At 44.3% G+C, this 21,146-nt stretch overlaps 1 protein-coding gene across 5 annotated transcripts in view; it reads right to left on the bottom strand.

Annotated features, from left to right (window-relative positions):
* Nucleotides 1-21,146, bottom strand: part of pdlim7 (PDZ and LIM domain 7) — a 166,629-nt gene that overhangs the window by 54,022 nt on the left and 91,461 nt on the right. For 4 of the 5 annotated variants that reach the window (XM_085995255.1, XM_085995257.1, XM_085995259.1 and 1 more), the window contains exon 4: nt 7,438-7,706. In XM_085995255.1, coding sequence (XP_085851381.1) covers nt 7,438-7,706 — 269 coding nt within the window. The remainder of the gene's footprint in view (nt 1-7,437; nt 7,707-21,146) is intronic. The other variant, XM_085995258.1, reaches the window with a different exon arrangement.

The following is a 21,146-nucleotide window of genomic DNA, read 5'->3' as shown; positions in this document are numbered from 1 at the left end:
GTGCCAGTTCTTAAAAAGGACAGATGTCTTTAGCTATATTTATAGTACATTTTTAGAATTAAAAAAAACATTTTTATAACACTTTCCTTTGGGGAATTTTTTTTGTCATAAGTTTGTAATGTTTATGTGGAACCTAAAATAATATTGTTGGCTAAGCCGCTTAATATCCAACTGTAACTGAAGCATTTACAAGACTTGAGCAGAACAAAAAGGAAGTGAGAGAGCACAAAAAATGTACAAACTGATGGAGTTCAGTCTGTCAACTACAATTAATGAGGACTGTTGGTTCTGAAGCATCCGAAATACAGTATTTTACAGTTGAAGTGATGCAACTTGAAAGGAGGCATACCAGGGAGATCTGCAGAGACCACAGCCAGACCGCTCAAATCCATCATTATGCCAACCATATTTGTAGACCCCAGTTCACCTACCTGGCAATGGCCTTCAAGTAACAGCCTTCAGGTTAGCAGAGAGCCAGTTGCAGAGATGCACCATCTGCTCCAAGGACACCAGCAAGAGCCTTAAACTTAAGGCTGACACTTCCAGTGGCAATCTAGGTCATGTCTTAGCTCAACCTTTCTTTCTCTACCACCTATCAAGCTAAGATGGGGATCAACTGCAGTATCAGCCAATGTGCAGGCAATATACATATTAAACAGGTGGCTGATGCATCAATCAGCATCTTCATCATCTAACCCAAACAGCCGCAGCAGCATCCAAACGTCTCACTGACACAACAATGCCACAATTTCCAATGTACCATACCATTTGGTGCTCACAGGATGTGTGAGATGCTACCTTGTTCCAGGCTGCTGATAGTAATATCAAGCTGCTCTTTCAGCCTTTCAATGATAGAAAAGGAAATAATACAGGCTCCCAGATACACATTCAGATGAAGCCAAGATGGTAACTGTCTGAATGATTATGTGGTTAAGGGAGAGACAGGGGGGGGTACACAGAAGGTAAGAGTCAGAGGATCAGAGAGCATGGGAGGGGATGCAAGATTGGTGAAAGCAGTAAAGTTAGGGTAGAGTGGGGCAAGGTGATGCAGACAAAGTTCTTAAAATTGTGTTGGGAACCAGAAAGCCGACGTGGGTTAGGGAAGATAGGCAAGCAGTGTTTCAGATGAGTTGGAATTGGTGGAAGGTGGAGGTTAGGAAGCTAGCAAGGTCATTGCAGAAATAGTTGAAGGCTGATGAAGACAGAAGAACTTTCATGGCAGGAGGAGTGAAATAGGGTTGGAGGGGGGTGATGTTTGAAAAAAGGTGGAAATAAGTCATCAGTGATGTACAGCATATGGGGTTTAAATTTCAGTTCTGGACTGAACAATATGCGAAAAATACTCCCAAGTCTGGTTCAGCCGGAGCAAACAAATCAGTAAGCAAGAAGTGAACTGCCTGTTGGGGACCAAAAATGAAGGCTTCAGTCTTCCATTCTCCAACTGGAGAAAACATGACTCAGCTACAACTGAACATCAGACTGTCGAGTGACACAGACACAGTCGTGGGACTGAGGAAAATGGAGGAGAGCTAGAGTTTGTGATCATCAACATACGTATGGAAGCTTATTCCATGCCTGTGGATGATGAGCAATGAAACAGCTGCAAGGTTGTGTCAGGGCTTGGCATGGGCCAGCAGAAAATCTGGAACTGGTTGACAGGCAAATTAGTGTTGTGGCAACTTCCTTAAGTCATGCCATCTTCTTCCATCTCATGCAAGTGTGGTCACAGCATTGACTCTAGCTGCCATCTCCTGTCAAGGTTGGATGCCCTGGAGTACCAAACAAGTAATCCTCCTTGCATTCACCTCATGCAGCAGTACTTCCTCTTTACCAGCCAAAGAGAGAGATTTCATTGTTTCATCATTCTGCCCAGTGCCCCGCCTCCATGAGGTTTTGCCTTTAATTATTTTTTGCCAGCCACTTCTACACTTAGCTGCCTCCAGCCCCCATCCCCTCCCCCAGATACAGCCACTCACTGCTTTAAAAGTTACTTTGTTACTTTTAAGGGCTCATGACACACAAATATTCGTAACTCCTTTGACTAAATTCCAACACTAGGCCCATTCCAAGCAGCGAGCTTGCCATGCATAGATAACTAGCTGGAGTGCCCGGCGGTGGAGAGGGTTTTTTGAGGGGATGTTGTTTTTTGGAAGAGAGAGAGAAAAAGAGAGAGAGAGAGAGAAAAAAAGAAAGAAAGAAAGAAAGAAAGAAAGAAAGAAAGAAAGAGAGAGAGAGAGAGACTGGGGGGGAGAGAGAGACTGGGGGGGGAAGAGAGAGAGAGACTGGGGGGAGAGAGAGAGAGAGAGAGAGAGAGAGAGAGAGAGAGAGAGACTTGGGGGGGGAGAGAGAGAGAGACTGGGGGAGAGAGAGAAAGAGAGAGAGAGAGAGAGACTGGGGGGGGGAGAGAGAGAGAGAGAGAGAGAGAGAGACTGGGGGGAGAGAGAGAGAGAGAGAGAGACTTGGGGGAGAGAGAGAGAGAGAGAGAGAGAGAGACTGGGGGGAGCGAGAGAGAGAGACTGGGGGGGAGAGAGAGCGAGAGAGAGAGACTGGGGGGGAGAGAGAGCGAGAGAGAGAGAGAGAGAGAGAGGCGGGGGGGAGAGAGAGAGACTGGGGGGAGAAGAGAGAGACGGGGGGTGGGGGGGGAAAAGAGAGAGAGAGACACTGCTGGATTTAGTTCAGGATTAGCCTGGAGAGAGAGGGGGGGGGGGAAGGAGCGCCTCAGGCCTGGCCCGATGGACCCCTGCAAAGGAAGGAAGGAAGGAAGAAGGCGAGCTCTCCCTCCCTCTCCCACCCCGTCACTCTTTCCCTCTCTCACCCTCTCTCTCTCCCTCCCCCGTCTCTCCCTGCTTTACTCTGTCCCTCCCTCCCCTCTCCTCTCCCGTGGCCCGGGCCTCGGCACCTGGATGAACGCGTTCCCCTGGACGCTTTTGGCGGCCTCGGCCGTCACCCCGATGCCGTTGGCCGAGGCGAAGACGGTGACGTGGTCGCGGAAATGAACGGCCTTGAGCAGGTTCGACAGGTTCCGGGCGCGCCGGGAATCCGCTGAACTCGAGGCCCAGGCTTCCCGCGCTGCTAGGCCATGGCTCCGCGCATCCACTACAATAAAGAGAGATTCCTAAATATTAAAGTTCAGGTTTTTAAGCACCCCATAGCTAAGAAGGCAACTTAAGAAAAGAACCTAACGGGGTACACACAGAAAGTGGGAAAAATAAATCAATAGTTAGGAATCAAGATGGCGGCCACTCACCTCAGCTCAGCAGGATTAGGCCCGCCCACACACGCAATGAAACGCCCCCCCGTGACGCACCGATTGGTCAACCATCAGGTTAATCCCCTGTACGATTGGTCAACCATCACATCACTCAAAGCTAATAAATGGAATGTTGCGGTTTTTTGAACCTTTTTTGTATACTGTCCGAACAATTTTTGTCTGACCAAAAAGTAAATATGCCTATTAGACTCCCCTAATGATAAGCTTTCTTTTGATATAACATGCGTGTAGGTACGCTCTATAACTTTTGAGTGTATAGCGGAGAGACAAACAGAGAGACCGCTTGATTAGGGTCAACCTAAATCAGTGCATTTAGACTTCTACACACATTACCCTTTGAGTACTGCATTTCTTTAAAAGCTACATAAATTATATGCAGTATTCTAATTTGTACTGAAATCTAAAATGTTTCCTTGTGAACACTCAGCAAACTGATATGAAAGGCAGTGAATTTGATAAACACAATTAAAATACCATCTTGGTACAGTACTCAGAGGGTTAAACAGAAACACAAGGAAGCATTGCATTCTTTGTGCAGTATAATAAAAGCTCTCTCAAGAAATAGTAAATATTTATGCTCTCTCTCTTTTGCTACATAAAACCTACAAATTAGTATCCTAGGTGTCAATATTTACTGTATTGCTGCAGGCATTTATATTTTGGAATACAACTGTTAATGGCTTTGAGGTTTATTACTCAAGGGTGCAACGGTTATGTGTGTTTTAAGTTCATTTCTTGTATTTCTACATATAAAGATTGAGGAACTATTCAAGTCTGTGACCTCTTTTTAGAAGGAATTACAACATGCCACCCATATCAATAAATGCAAAGACAGAAAAGTACTAACTTGATTAGAGTATCCACCTAAAGAAGAAAGAAAGAAAGATGCAAGGTGAATTAAATATGAAATATTGCCAACAGATAAAGCTTACCAAGAGAGCCAAAAAAGAAAATGAGAGTGTAAATGAAAAATGTCAGAGATAAAGGTAGATACTGATGGAAGAAGGATCTGTAAACTGGAGAAGACAGTCCAGCGTAATACTCTTTCAATAGCCAATTAATATCAGAATTATTCGAACTTTCAGGTTCACTGAAAGGCTACGTTACACTTCAGGTTTTCAGTTTAGTAGTTTGCGACTCAATTTCAAGCATCCTTTTCATATCGGTTTGCATTGTCCCACATGTGTGAAAATAGTGAAAGATCAATGAAACAAAAGTACACATTTCCTGCATCACTAGAAGCGTGGCAAAGTTATCATAACATTTACTGTCTTCTCTACCCATAAGATTAACAGATGGTACAGAATTCAAAAGAGAGTGCGCTTATAAACATCCTGAGGCACAACAGACATGGGATACCACTTGACTAATTAGACAGGTCTGTTGACTACGTATTAAAAAGTCACATGCAGGTACACCCTGCAACTCCCTCCTTCGCACAGACCGTGCATCATAATTAATGAGGAAAAAAAAGTGTAATTTTTCTACCTGTTGTCTTACTTCACAATGCAAATAAAATACAGAAAATCTCAACCACCTTATGCCAACAACTTTCACTTATGTTCTACTGGAGTGCCATATGCCAGGACATTTTTAAGGAGGGGCAGAAAGAGAAGAGAAGAAAAAAAGCAAACTAAAATAAAATCTGCAATTGTAAGAATTAGAATGCATGGAGAGGCACAACACACAATTTTTATTGCAGTTTGCCATACAGACCATAAAAGTGTTATTTGGTCAGCCAGTCGTGGAAATAAAATCTCACATATTGGCCTGGAATTTGCTGTTGTAACGACAGCAAAACGGTCAGCGCTCGCCATCATTACTGTGTAAAACTGACTGCCAGATCTGCCGTCTGCACATAAACAGTTAAACGTGGAAATCCAGAAGTTGCTGTCTGTGATACCCTGCTCCGCCACAGGGTATGCTGGTGCAGTCCTCGCAGATGCAATCAACACAGAATCAGTGAATTGATGTGAACTTCAACTTTTTATGCACTAGTCTCCCTGTAAATACCACTGAAAATGTTAAGCCTTGTTGAATGAAGTGTAACTGAGTTTTTTTAATGGCGTACTAAGTCATAATTACTGCTGAACAACCTCTCTGGCACTAGAAAACTAATTTTATACGTGCGGAGTGTCATTCCCTGATATTTAAAAGATAAAATTAATTTTTATTTTCTTTTAAAGTTTATGATATTTCAGCTTCTACCTTGATCCCATGTGTATATCCCAATCTTTATTTGGTTTCTGTAAAATGATTAAAAAGTGAAATATAATCCATGCATTTTCCTTCCTGGTTTGCTGTCTGCGAATTCTTCAGTCTGATTGGCTGCTCAGCCTGCTTGATGACGTCACTGTTGGTGAGTGCCACAGATCCCCTATAGATGGTGCCAGATTGAAAGTCACGTTGGAATAGGAGAAATTAACGCCAGAGAGCCCACTAAATCGTTGTGGGCAGCTTTCTTAGAGGTAAGCGGCGAGCACCGTTCCTTCGCCGCTGACTGCAAATTCCGGGCCAATATCCCTCATCATATTTCTACCATTACAATACTCCATTTATTGACAATTTTTATAGAATAAAATACAACATAGGTAACCCTCCTGTAACTTTAAAACCGACAAACATCAGCAGTACCGAGACCTAATCCCATTAGTATTGAATGCGTTCGCAACTCCAAAAATACAATATGCAATGTTACAGAATTGTTTTCAGGTAAGTAAAGAGCCACAAATCACAGGGTGAAATTGGTCTTTGGTGGTCGTGCAATATGGGCGATAGCTGATTTTCTTTCCCATTGACTTATGCATTGTCGCCGAATACAAATTCCACCCCTCATGTTACCAAGTTTCTCCATTTAAATTAGAAAGCTTGCAGTTTGGTATTTTGAAGAACACTTTCTTCAGTACACACAGGGTTAACAAAAGCTCACTGAAATCAATTAGCATGTAATTAACTCATCTGTTTTAGTTCTGCATGTGCGTCTCAGTGAGGGTCTGTAGGCTGCAAGCTTATTTTTAAATTGATCAAAATTATTGGACCAGAGTTAGAGTTTCAGTGACACGAGGACAATATTCTGCATCAGCAGTGGACGTACACACTCATACATCTTCCTGACAAATACTAGCATCAAGGCTTGCGAACTGGAGCAATAGGTAAGCATTCAAGAGACCTAATATAGGCAGAGATAAATATATGCCTTTCCAAGTATGGGCCTGTGTGGGCACTCAATACTGCACACTTGTATAATATGACCCTGACCAGTAAGCTCATTTATAATTTCTTAAAAAGGAAGTGTCACAACCTGGCACTATGTTACTACAGCCAGTCCACAGCTCATACACAGTACCCTCATGCCATACTGTTGCATGCACTTAATCAACAAGCAACAATCTAAATGAAATTAGGGCATGTCAGAAACCCAGAACACCTTGGGCTAATCAAGTATAAAATACAATTTAGAAAACGAGCATCATTCATTTTGTGCAGAAATCGTTTTAAAGTACTACACATAATTACCCAAGGTAAATAGTTCAATCAATTGGAGACTTCTGCATCATTCTGAAATGCAAATATTCCAAGCAGAACACCACCACCAGTTGGTGAATTAAACTACCAAAATCTTTTGGTAAATGAATGTGAAATCAAGCAAAAGCAAATTGTGAAGTTACATTCATGTGGCAGTGAACAGTGAACCATTTTGTTCATATAAAAGGGCACAGCTTTCAAGATGTTTGAAAAACTGTTTCCCTTGTTTGGAAAACTAGGAAGAGTTTGAACAGCCATGCATCATGCAGAAGGCATTTTGATGCAATTTAAATTAATACATTGAGTGCAAATAAAAGTTTTACAGACCCTTTCATAAAGGCAGTGCTCGTTTGAGAGGAAAATCTAGTGCTAAATCACTGTGGTTTTTAATTCCAGTTGGTTGTACTTAACATTTCATCCAGTAGTAACGAAGCACGTAGCTTGACCGAAAGAACTCTGCCCATCAGCTGAAATGCCTGAGCAGATAATATCTCATTTCCTAGAAATTGAATTTTTTTGAATAAATCACTCAGTAAATTGTAACTTAGCAGTAGATCTTCCTCTCCAGCACAACAATTTTGAAGCTGCAGTTAATTAGGACTATATTTCGTAGAGAGGTTTGAAAGCATGTTTTGACATACCCATTCGGATGCTGCAGTGTGGATGCAGTTGAGCTGTGTTTTTCTGTGGTTGAACCATATTTTAGTTGTGTCTGGGATGCGGGTGTGATACTAGGCAAAGCAGAAGGTGGAGTATATAGGGATACAGGTTTGTAGCTCACTGACTTTATTGGTGTCCCTGAGTTTGAACTTTCCGTAGTTGTAACACCAAATGGTCTTGCTGTCTTATTCAATGGCATGCTGGAGTCAAACGAGTACTTCGGAATGGAAGATGCAGCAAGCATAAAATCCTGAGCAAAAAAAACACACAAAAACTCAAAACACCACAAGCAACATGCAGTTATACAGTTATCCAACAGCAAAACTCAAGCACCATTAAGAGAGTTTTACAATTATCATTAAGAATGTAACTACATAACAGTACAAAACAATGAATTGCCAATTTAGAAATCTAAGCAGCCTGAACATTGAAGGTCAAAGGTAAATCATTACTATTCTAATAATTTGCACTTGGTCCTTGCAAAAATGTTCTCACTTGTCCCTGGAGAATAGTTTCACCACAACAAGCTTGTTCCGTTGCAATACATGCTGAGAATGCGCAATGTCGAACAGTCATCTTAACAAGTAAGACATTAGAGTAAGGGTTTGCCACTTGAATGCTCACCAACAGGATTGGCTGGTCCATTAAACTGAAGGGGGTGGAGATTACAGGCAAGTGAATGCACAAGTGGGTATCACGGCCAAGACATGATGTAAAATAGAGATAAAAAGCTAAAATCCTAAATGTAAATGTTACAGGCATAACACTTCAGATTCTGTGGGTCTGTTTAAATGTGATTCAGGTAATTGTAACCACATAAAACAGCTACAACCCCTAATTTTAATCTTTATGCAACAAAAAACAGGTTCAAATGCAACTGAATTTAACTCTTAAGTTTGTTTCAGGAATAATTTGAGTGAGCAAATAGTTCTGAGGCTGCATGTCCCATATAGATGAATTAAGAGCATCACATATAAGAGGCATAATGCTAATGCTACATTGATTTAAGTGCAATATTGTACCAAAACCAATTCACTACACTGTATAAGCCTAATGTTAGAAAACTATATTTTGAAAGCTAGGAAAGTAAGTATAAGTTATGGAAAGACTAACAAGCGTGTCTTATTCCAGTTTGATACAATCTACATGAACCATCAAGCCTCTCTCTCCCAGTCATACAATATCTTGTGAGGAAACCAAAATTGGGCACAGTGTTCTAGATATAACCAAACCATGGCCTTGTATAAGGTAAGCATTGTACTTCTAGTTTTATATTGAATTATCCTAGCTAAACACGAACACTCCTTTTGCTTTTGTTACAGCTTTGCAACACCTTCAGTGTTTCTATACCCCTCAGCCTTGGGTAGGCAATCTTGCAGGACATATACATGCCACTTATTACTGGACCCAAAAACATTAAACGTCACTTGCCTACACTGAAAGATACCTGCCACATGTGGGCCCATTCCTCCATTGTATCTAGATCCACCTGCAGACTATTTGTTTTGTCGACAGTCCCAACTCACTAATCTTCAGCAAACCTGTGGACTGTTTGCCCGATGCTTTCATTCAGATCATTAATAAGATGAAAAGCACCAGGCCGAACATAAATCTCTGCAGGACTCCACTAGGATCCAACCACCACACAAAGCTGTTATCATTAACAATTATTCTCAGCCTACACAAATGCAACAAATTAGTTATCCAACCTAAAATCTGCCTGCTAATCCCATGAGACACAATCTTAGAAATCTTGTGTGGCATTTTATCAAAGACATTTTGAAAAACAAGATCGATCAGACTTCCATCGTCCATGAATTTTGTAACCTCTTCAAAGAATGTGATCAAGTTGGAGAGACAGGACCTCCTTTTCCAGAAGCCAAATTGGGATTCCCTAATAACCTCTGCTCCATCTAGGTGATCATACAGTGCATCTCTAATAATACTTTATAGCAACTTGCCTCTAACTGAAGTTAAATTAATGGGTCTATAGCTTGCTTGCTTTTTTCTGACTTACTGCCCTTATTACAGGTCTCACTTCAGTCCATCATACAATCCCAGCTCTCAATGAGCTGCTAAATATACGCGTCAGTGGCTGACATAACATAGCCACCCTTACTTCTTTTAGCTCCCTAGCATGAATACGATCAGAGCCAGCAGACCAATTTGCTAATTCTGCATGCTAAAATTGAATGTGTAAAAGTGCATCACTTCTACGTAACAGTACTGGTAACTCAGCATTATCATCAGTGGTAAAGACTGATGCATAGTAACCATTTAAAACCTCAACTATATCTTGGAACTCTGAAATCTGCCTGCAGAATCTCATAATGGCCCTATAGCTCTCTGTCTCTTGGCTAACAAGGGAAATTAGGGATAGCATAAGATCCAAGGAGAGGACATACAAATTGGCCAGAAAAAGCAATAATCCTGAGGATTGGGAGCAGTTTCGGATTCAACAAAGGAGGAAAAAGGGATTAATGAAGAAAGGGAAAATAGAATATGAGAGTAAGCTTGCAGGAAACATAAAAACTGACTGTAAAAGCTTTTATAGATATGTGAAGTGAAAAAGATTGGTGAAGTCAAGCGTAGGTCCCTTGCAGTCAGAATCGGGGAATTTATAATGGGGAACAAAGAAATGGCAGACCAACTAAATACATATTTTGGTTCTGTCTTCACAAAGGAGGACATAAATAACCTCCCAGAAATGCCGGGGAACATAGGGGCTGATAAAAGGGTGGAACTGAAAGAAATCAGTATTTGTAGGGAAATGGTGTTAGGAAAATTGATGGGACTGAAGGCCGATAAATCCCCAGGGCCTGATAATCTACATCCCAGGGTACTTAAGGAAGTGGTCCTAGAAATAGTAGATGCATTGCTGGTCATCTTCCAGAACTCGATAGACTCTGAAACAGTACCCATGGATTGGAGGGTAGCTAATGTTTCCCGACTATTCAAAAAAGGTGGCAGAGAAAAAGCGGGGAATTATAGACCGGTAAGCCTGACATCGGTAGTAGGGAAAATGCTAGAGTTCATTATAAAAGATGTAATAGCAGAGCACTTGGAAAGCAGTGACAGGATCGGACAAAGTCAACATGGATTTACAAAAGGTAAATCATGCTTGACTAATCTACTGGAATTTTTTGAGGATGTAACTGGTAAAATAGATAAGGGAGAACCAGTGGATGTGGTGTATTTGGACTTTCAGAAGGCTTTCGATAAGGTCCCGCATAAGAGATTAGTGTGCAAAATTAAGGCACATGGGATTGGGGGCAAGGTATTGACTTGGATAGAGAACTGGTTGGCGGACAGAAAGCAAAGAGTTGGAATAAATGGGTCATTTTCCGAGTGGCAGGCAGTGACTAGTGGGGTACCGCAAGGATCGGTCCTAGGACCCCAGCTGTTCACAATATATATTAATGATCTGGACGAGGGAATTGGATGTAATATCTCCAAATTTGCAGACAACACAAAGCTGGGTGGGAGGGTATGCTGTGAGGAGGAGGTCATGAAACTCCAGTATGATTTGAACAGGTTAGGTGATTGGGCAGAAACATGGCAAATACATTATAATGTGGATAAATGTGAGGTTATCCACTTTGGTGGCAAAAACAGGAAGGCAGATTATTATTTGAATGGCAATAGATTGGGAGAAGGGGAAGTGCAAAAGACCTGGGTGTTCTTGTGCACCAGTCATTGAAGGTAAGCATGCAGGTGCAGCAGGTGGTTAGGAAGGCAAATAGTATGTTGGCCTTCATAGCAAGCGGGTTCAAGTACAGGAACAAGGATGTCTTGCTACAGTTGTACAGGGCCTTGGTGAGACCGCACCTTGAGTATTGTGTGCAGCTTTGGTCGCCTTATCTGAGGAAGGATGTACTTGCCATGGAAGGAGTGCAGCGAAGATTCACCAGGCTGATACCTGGGATGGCAGGAATGACGTATGAGGAGAGATTGTGTCGATTGGGCTTATACTCACTGGAGTTTAGAAGATTGAGAGGGGATCTCATCGAAACCTATAAAATTCTGTCAGGCCTGGACAGACTAGATGCTGGAAGGATGTTCCCGATGGTCGGGGAGTCCAGAACCAGGGGTCATAATCTAAGGATAAGGGGTAGGCCATTTAGGACTGAAATGAGGAGGAATTTCTTCACCGAGAGAGTGGTGAACCTGTGGAATTCTCTGCCACAGAGGGCGGTGGAGGCCAGTTCATTAAATATATTCAAGAAAGAGTTGGATATATTTCTTAAGGCTAAAGGGATCAAGGGATATGGGGAGAAGGCAGGGACAGGGTACTGAATTTGGATGATCAGCCATGATCTCATTGAATGGCGGAGCAGGCTCGAAGGGCCGAATGGCCTACTCCTGCTCCTATCTTCTATGTTTCTATGTTTCTATAGCTAAAAAGGCCTTGCTCTCACTGCCACGCGTATCCTCTATGCTGTACGGCCAGTTTGATAGCAGATTTTTTGACCTCAAACTGAATCCGATACTTATCCCTATTCTATTGATTTTTCATGTATGAGCCAGTGCAATGACTATGAACCTATTGAACTGTACCCTCCTTCAAAATCATGAATCGGCAACAGCCAGGGAAGAAAATTGAGATGTTAAATTTGGAGGAAAATCTATGGAAATTCAGATATACAGTATTTCTACCTTGGATATCAGTGACAAATTAACATTTCAAAGAAAATTTCAACTTATTTTACTGTGCTACAGAAACACTAATTAACATTTTTTTTAAATTGACGCCGTCATCCTAGAAACATCATAGAGAGTCATTACCAGCACTGCAATAGACGTATATTCATGCATCTGGCAATGACCCTCAACAGACTGGACTTGTTTCACAGCTGTATGATGCAATTCCAAGACTATTATATTAACACTTCTGCATCACTGAGCCTCTGAAAAAAATTGACACACCTGAAATAGATTCCCATCGACATGAAAGTGCCAACATAACTCCGGAGTTCTAAGCATACTAAATCCAAGTGATGCAAGACCCCATCTAAACAACACCAACACCGTGCATTTATATAGCACCTTTAATGTAGTAAAACATCCCAAGGTGCTTCATAGGAGCGTTAACAAAATTAGACACCCAGCCACATAAGGAGATATTAGGCAGTTGACCAAACAGGTAGGTTTTAAGGAGTGTCTTAAAAGGAGGAACGAGAGCTGGAGTGTGTTTCAGGGAGGGAATTCCACAGCTTAAGGCCGAGGCAGCTGAAGACATGGCTGTCAATGATGGAGTGATTAAAATCGGGGATGCGCAAGAGGGCAGAATTGGAGGAGCGCAGAGGGTTGTAGAGCTGAAGGAGGTTAGAGAGATAGGGAGAAGCAAGGCCACGAAAAGGATTTGAAAACAAGGTTGCAAATTGTTTTAAAAACAAGGCTTTGCCGGACCGGGAGCCAATGTAGGTCAGCGAGCACAGTGGTATTGAGTGAACGGGACTTGGTGCGAGTTAGGACACGGGTCAGCGAGCACAGTGGTATTGAGTGAACGGGACTTGGTGCGAGTTAGGACACGGGTCAGCGAGCACAGTGGTATTGAGTGAACGGGACTTGGTGCGAGTTAGGACACGGGTCAGCGAGCACAGTGGTATTGAGTGAACGGGACTTGGTGCGAGTTAGGACACGGGGCAGCGAGCACAGTGGTATTGAGTGAACGGGACTTGGTGCGAGTTAGGACACGGGGCAGCGAGCACAGTGGTATTGAGTGAACGGGACTTGGTGCGAGTTAGGACACGGGGCAGTGAGCACAGTGGTATTGAGTGAACGGGACTTGGTGCGAGTTAGGACACGGGGCAGTGAGCACAGTGGTATTGAGTGAACAGGACTTGGTGCGAGTTAGGACACGGGTCAGCGAGCACAGTGGTATTGAGTGAACGGGACTTGGTGCGAGTTAGGACACGGGGCAGTGAGCACAGTGGTATTGAGTGAACGGGACTTGGTGCGAGTTAGGACACGGGGCAGTGAGCACAGTGGTATTGAGTGAATGGGACTTGGTGCGAGTTAGGACACGGGGCAGCGAGCACAGTGGTATTGAGTGAACGGGACTCGGTGCGAGTTAGGACACGGGGCAGTGAGCACAGGGGGTGATGAGTGAACGGGACTTGGTGCGAGTTAGGACACGGGGCAGTGAGCACAGTGGTATTGAGTGAATGGGACTTGGTGCGAGTTAGGACACAGGCAGCAGGATTTCGGATGAGCTCAAGTTTATGTAGGGTGAAAGATGGGAGGGCAGCCAAGAGAGCACTGAAATAGTCAAGTCTAGAGGTAATTAAAAGCTGGTTGCTTCTAGTGGTGCAGGGGATTGCTAGGATCAGAGATGAATACTAAAATACAAGAGGCATGTCTCAGCTTGATTACATCCCATAAATTTGTAAAATCAGGTTGTTACAAAGCAGAAGGATGGGTTGGCATCACTGACTCTGCATCTTCACCCATAACGTGCATGAAGGGCTTTTCCAGTGGTGCAGAAGCTCCTGCCAGAAAGAGGTGGGATCTTCATTTCAATGTTACAATGGAGCGACAGGGATGTATTTTTAACAGCCACACTTTTCTGAATTCCTTAGGTCAGAACTAGACTTTCATAATTGCACCCAGATTAAGGATTTCAAAACTGTGCTTTGGAATGTAAAGTTATGTAAAGCAAAAGCCAGTTAATTAAGTATATAGTTATCCAAGTCTTTATCCACAAAGTTTTTTTTTGGCCAACTCAACGCAAGAGAGTTTCTGCCATGAAATTTAGCAGTGCTAGTTTTTGTTTGCCATGTACAGGAAACTATTATCCGGCACCAACGGGACCAGCGTGGTGCCGGTTTATCCAAAAGTCCGGATTACAGAGAGGTATAGTTAAAAGGTACGAAAGCTCCGTACACAGCAACAAATCCAGGCTTCACTGTTGCTTAGCAACATGTGCAGGAACTCCAGCCACAGACCAAGCATCCCTGTTGCTTAGCAACAAGTGCACGAACCCCAGTTACACAGCCACAGATCCAGGAACTGCCACTAATATGAAGTAAAACTTACCTGAACCTACTCCTGAATTTTGCCGGTTAACAGAGATTTCCGGTTATTTAGGTGCCGGTAAATCGAGAGTTTCCTGTACAAACTAGAACAATGAGTGGTTATAATTGATTTTCAGCAGTAGCGGTAGATTTGTCATTGGCAACCTTTCTTGCACCCCAACCCAATCGGGCGGTGTGTAAACAAGGCTGCCAAATTTTTTTATCGGCCATGTGCGCTACCGCCAAAGACTAATTTTAGCTCCCGAGTGCTCTAATGGAAAATACTCTGTTATTTGGAGGGAGGGGAAGACATTCATCATGCCTTAAAATAATTCACCATCTGTCCATTATCTGAACCACAAAGAAGGTTGCCTCCAAAGAAACCAAGGCTACGCTGTGCAGAATGGCTCATAACACCTCTATGACACCTAAACCTAGCGAGTACGTGTACACTTGCCACATACAGATAGTGAGGTGTAGGCATCAGAGTCAGCACAAAATATACCATAGGAATGTTACAGCAAAACCTCTGATCGTCGGACAGATCAGGGAACAAAGTACAATTTAGCATGGCCAACGTCATGCATGCTGCACAACTTGCCATCCAATGAAACATCCAACAAGAGGCACTCTAAGGAGGAAATGCACAGCAACAAAGATGCCACGGAGAAGCAGGAGGCGGCTGAAAATATACTTTCCAGCTGCTAAAGTTGTTAGTCAGACTCCAATTACCCACTCATACTACCTTCCTGCTTCAATCTTCAGCACCATCAACAAATATACCTTTCACCTAATTGCACTTAGTTTCCAATCGATTTACTAAGATTCCATTCCTGTCACCTGCTGACAGAATATCCAACATCATTACAAGAACATTCTACACACATTTATTTGCCTAAATGTGATGTTTTTATCAGACAAGTATTTAGCACAGCAGGGCTCCCCTTTGGTGATCATCTGACTGATTGCTCTGCAATTTAACTTAATGTTTCTTCTACCTGCTTCCCCATGGCACACGAGTATGGGAAATGACTGGCTGCTGTGTCCAAGATAGGCTTTTAAGTGATTCAGGTGGGCTTTGACATTTGAGTTGTGTCCTGACACATAGCAGCTCCTACCCGGCCACTTTGTAGCACACGTAGTCATTAGTGAAGGCTTGAGAGTCCAGATGTGTTATCAGCCTCCGCTAATGGACACTGTCTCACTATTGTAGTGTATGTACCTTGAAGAAGGAACTATATTCTGCAGCCCCTGTATACTGCAGTACCAGTAGTGACCACCCCTGTATATAAGCCTGTGAAGTAACTTTGTATAGTAGTTCCAGTTTTGTCTCCATTCAGTAAACACCTGTTATAACCAACTTCTGCAGTCCGTGTCTCAATTACACACGGACGTTACATTGGCGATGAACAGATCCGAACTTACCTACAGTTCTGCACCACCTCACGGGGATCCATCCCTGAAGTGAAGTTGTTCGAGGTCGAGGCCAGAAGGAAGAAATCCAAAAAGAAAAAAAAAACAAACAGAAGAAACGGGCGTCGACCGTGGGCAACTGCCCTCCGATTCATCAAATTCGAAGATTTGCAGGAGAGGCTGTCGAGAGCGGGGCTTGGTTATCCAGTCTATGGTGTTCCAGCTAATCAGGCTGGTGGCAGGTAGTACACTGATCCTTCCTGGGCTGCGGCGGGCTAGAGCTCGATCGGGTGGCTTTTCAACGGGGCCGAGCAACGTTGTTGGGGAGAGAGAGAGAGAGAGAGAAAGTGGAGCACACAGGGTGCGGCCGGTGCTACGAAGCCGGGCAGCGTACAGACCCGAGAAGAGGGAGGAAAGTGTCCCATAGGGTCTGCTCTGACGACAGGAACAGTAATTAAAATAAAAGAAATTAGAAGCGCAGAAAGCCGCGAGGAGCTGCAGTTTGCCACGGGGACCGCGGAGAGCGGCGTTGGCAGCAGTGCGGGGGGAAGTGCGCAAAGACCATGATGGCGATGCCATCAAGGCATAAAAATGCCAGCAACAGCGCTGGCAGCAACGAAAAAGGCAGAAAGCGCGGGAGGCGCCATCTTAATCCAGCGGGGAAGGCGGCAAAGCGCGGGAGGCGCCATTTTGTTCAATCGGGGAAGAAGGCAAAGCGCGGGAGGCGCCATCTTAGATCTCCAAGATGCCGAAGACTGGCAATATCACTGCCTTCGATAATGCAATAGAAGACTGGGCCACGTATGTGGAAAGAGTCGAAGTATATTGCAAGGCAAATGAAGTAGCCGATGAGAAAAAGGCATCGGTACTACTAAACTTAATGGGCGCAAGAACGTACGGCCTATTGCGGAACCTGATCACTCCAGTCAAACCAATGGAGAAGAGTTTTAACGAAATTGTTGATATCCTACAGGAACACCTAAATCCTACACCGCTGCTGATAGCAGAAAGATTTAAATTCCACAAGAGAAATCAGCATAAAGATGAGAGCAATGCTGATTACCTTACGGAACTACGCAAGCTATCAAAGCACTGCCAGTTTGGAGCAGGACTGGCAGATACCTTACGGGACAAATTTGTCTGTGGACTCCTGAGTGAAGGAACCCAGAAGAGGTTACTCTCAGAGAAAGAGCTGACGCTAGATAAGGCTTTCAGCGTGGCAGTATCGTACGAAGCAGCAGCAAGGGGAGATGCGGAAATACAGCAAAAGCCACAGGAATATGGCACCCATGAAATGACACGGGGATTTGAAAAATGTTATTGCTGCGGCAGAACAACCCATGACCAGAAGGACTGCTGGTCCAAGGACAAAACATGCAGGCAATGCGGAAAGATGGGACACTTTGCACGAGTTTGCAGGTCCGGGAAGAAGACTAACAATAACAAAAAGACTACTAAGGAAAAGTACAGGAAAGTACAAAAGATGACGGACAGTAGTTCCGAAGACCAGAAGAGTGATAGTGAATCCGGGAACAAGAGATTAAGCTGTCTCAAACTACACAACGTAATCACAAAAGAGGATCACCGAACCATTTGGGTCACCCTCACGATAGCAGGGTCCCAAGTCAAAATGGAATTGGATACAGGATCAGCCCTGACCGCCATGAATCAACGAGACTACGAGCGGCTATTCTCACACATACCCTTGAAAGACACATCCATTGTCTTGAAGACATATACGGGGCAAAAAGTATACCCCAGAGGGAAAATAAGGGTGCCTGTCGAATACAACGGCAAGGAAATACAGAAATTGTATCTGTACATACTGCAAGATGGTGGACCACCGTTATTGGGACATGAATGGATCAGAAAGATAAGTTTAGACTGGCACTCCATTCAGGCACTGACTGTGGCTGGTAAAAAGGATGACAACGTCACACCTGGACGATTGTCAAAAATCTTGGCTAACGCTAAGGAGGTATTTCAACAAGAACTGGGAACTCTTAAAGGCGTAACCGCCTCGATAAAAATAGAAGAGAATGTAATTCCCAAACTTTTCAAAGCAAGACCGGTACCGTATGCAATTTGCCCAGCCGTCGAGGCAGAGCTGGAGAATCTGGAGAATGCAGGCATGTTAACTAAGGTAGACTGGAGCGATTGGGCGACACCCATCGTTCCTGTCATGAAGAAAACGTTCAACAATAAGTCTGAGGAGCCACGGAAGTTTCGCATCTGTGGGGACTTCAAGGTGACTGTGAACCCAGTCCTTCACACAGTACAGTGTCCTCTTCCGAGAATAGAAGATATTTTCGCCTCACTATCTGGAGGGAAACGTTTTACAAAAATTGACCGAGCGCAAGCATATTTGCAGATGGAGGTTGAAGAATCCTCTAGGAAATATCTCACGATAAACACTCACAAAGGTCTTTACCAGTATAATCAACTGGTATTCGGAGTTGCATCAGCTCCGGCTATATGGCAAAGACATCCTAGTGACAGGTGAAAATGACAGTGAACACCTTGCCAACCTAAAGCAGCTGCTCACTAGACTAAGAGAACATGGGCTACGAGCCAATCGCCCCAAGTGCGAGTTTTTTAAGAAACAAATATCGTATTGTGGCCACGTGATTGATGAAGAGGGGTTACATAATTCCCCTGACAAAATTGAAGCGGTAGTTAAGGCTCCAGCGCCTGAAAATGTGTCGCAACTGAGGTCATTCCTCGGATTGGTGAATTACTACCATAAGTTTTTGCCGAATTTGTCCACAATTCTGCACCCACTGAACACCCTGCTACAAACTGGAGTAGCATGGAAATGGAGCGATGAATGTAAGCGGGCCTTTCAGAAGTGTAAAGGGCTGATCACTTCAAGAGAAGTATTGGCTCACTACAACCCATCACTACCGATAAGACTGGCGTGTGATGCGTCTCCCTACGGCGTTGGAGCGGTACTGTCACTAAATCCCTTGATGGTTGAGAGGCCGATAGCTTTTGCGTCATGTTCGTTAACTGCAGCCGAGCATAACTACGCCCAGATTGACAGAGAGGCCCTCAGCCTGGTGTGGGGGGGTGAAGAAGTACAATCACTACCTGCACGGACAGAAATTTACTCTACTAACTGATCATCAACCTCGTCTCCATTTTCAACCCTAAGAAGGGCGTCCCGATAATTACAGCACAACGGCTACAGAGGTGGTCCCTTTTCCTAGGGGCACACCAATATGACATCAAGTACAAAGGAACTAAACAGCATGGGAATGCTGATGGATTGTCGCGCCTACCGTTGCCGACGGTGGAAGAAGCACCTGCAGTGGATCCTGTGGAGATATTCCACTTGACCATAGTCGAATGTCTACCTGTGACGAATGCAAACATAGAAAAGGAAACATGAAATGACCCGACACTCTCCAGGGTCTATGATTTAACGGTGAAGGGATGGCCAGCACATGGCGAACCACTGTTGCCAGCATTCTCGCCGAGAAGAGAACAGCTGTCAGTGTGCCGAGGAACCTTGATGTGTGGATCCAGAGTAGTAATTCCACCCAAATTGAAGGATAGAGTGCTCAATGAGCTTCATGAGGGTCATCTGGGAGGGGTAAAAATGAAGAACTTAGCCAGAGCGTGTGTGTGGTGGCCGGGAATCGATAGAGAAATCGAAGAGATAACCCAGAGCTGTACAGGATGCCAGAAGGTCCAAAACGCCCCACCACAAGCCCCTCTACATCCATGGGAGTGGCCCTCATCTCCATGGCAAAGGGTACACATTGATTTTGCTGGTCCATTTATGGACTCGATGTTTTTAATTGCAGTGGATGCACAATCAAAGTGGCCAGAGGTAATAAAAATGTCCTCAACCACCACAGAAAAAACTATCACAGTCTTACGAACCATATTCGCCAGAAATGGGCTGCCTGAACAGATTTGCTCCGACAATGGACCACAGTTTGTGTCTGAAGAGTTCCGGAGGTTCTTAAAGAACAATGGTGTTAAGCATTACACATCCGCCCCATATCATCCAGCCACCAATGGATTGGCTGAGCGGTTTGTTCAAACATCAAGAAGGCTATCAAGGCAATGTGTAATGAAGACATACCCCTACAACACAAGGTGGATAACTTCTTGTTTGCCTACCGGAATGCGACACATGCGGTTACCAACCAAACTCCAGCCATGATGTTCTTCAATCGAAGGCTAAGATGCTGCTTGGATTTGGTTAAGCCAAACATCAGAAGAGATGTGAAGAACAGGCAGTTTCAGAATATGAATGAAAGGCCAACCAGGAGTTTCAAGATAGGTCAACCAGTTTTGGCCCGGGACTACCGCACAGAGAAATGGCAGCCAGGAATGATCTGCACACGGCAAGGACCTCTAATGTATACCGTGGACGTTGGAGAGAGCATTGTAAGACGCCATGCTGACCAGATTCTAGAGTCACTGGAAAACGTCAAATCTACACCACGATCCTATACACCTGGTGATGAAACTGAAGTGCCAATTGCATCTACCTCAGAATCGGTGATATTGGAAGCAGACGAACCAAACAACGATGTTGATCCCGAATCAACTTTGCCAGAAGAACCTGGGCCTAAAAATTCAGTTGCGTTTGCCAGCCGTTAGCGCCATAAGAGGGGTAGACTTCGAGCGCTAGGCACTTAGCGCCCGGGCGCAGGCCGATCTGCGCCTACGCCCAACTTCAGTTGACATTTAGCACCGGCGCAAAGTGTTTGCGCCCGCTCAGCTGCGCGCGCAGCTTGTGACGTCATTTCGTCGTGCAACGCTGTTTGTGCGCCCCAAACCGGAAATTCAGTGGCGCCCGCCCAATGTGGGCGTGGCGCTGTTAAGAACTGTGAAGTGGAACGCAGCAGAGGCCCTGTGGGCCTCTGGGAGCGCTAATTAAAGGGCACTTAGACTGAACTATAAAGGCCAGCCATTTTGCTGCAATGACTTTAGTGCTTTGGATTTCTGGACAGAGACCAAGGAACAGACCTTACTGATTTGGGACAACATAGGAGGTATTTTTGGCTTCTGGCCAGAGCTTGGAAATTTGACTCATTGTGATTTCACTGTTTGCAAGTTTATTATGGGGACTGCATGGGGTTCCAACCCTCAGTTCCAGCATTATGTGCGAAGGGCTCGCAGACGCCGTGTGAGAGGGCCAGCCATGCCTAGATGCAGAGGGGCCATCAGGCGTCGGCAACGTAGGCCTTACCCACTCAGGGAATACCGGCAGCAGGTGTCCTATCTCACCATGACTGCCGCGC

Source organism: Somniosus microcephalus, chromosome 8 (assembly GCF_052327205.1).
Source record: "Somniosus microcephalus isolate GS21.2 chromosome 8, FLI_Smic_1.0, whole genome shotgun sequence".
NCBI lineage: Eukaryota > Metazoa > Chordata > Chondrichthyes > Squaliformes > Somniosidae > Somniosus > Somniosus microcephalus.
Note: the sequence above shows the minus strand (reverse complement) of the source record. Positions and strands in the feature narration are given on the sequence as shown.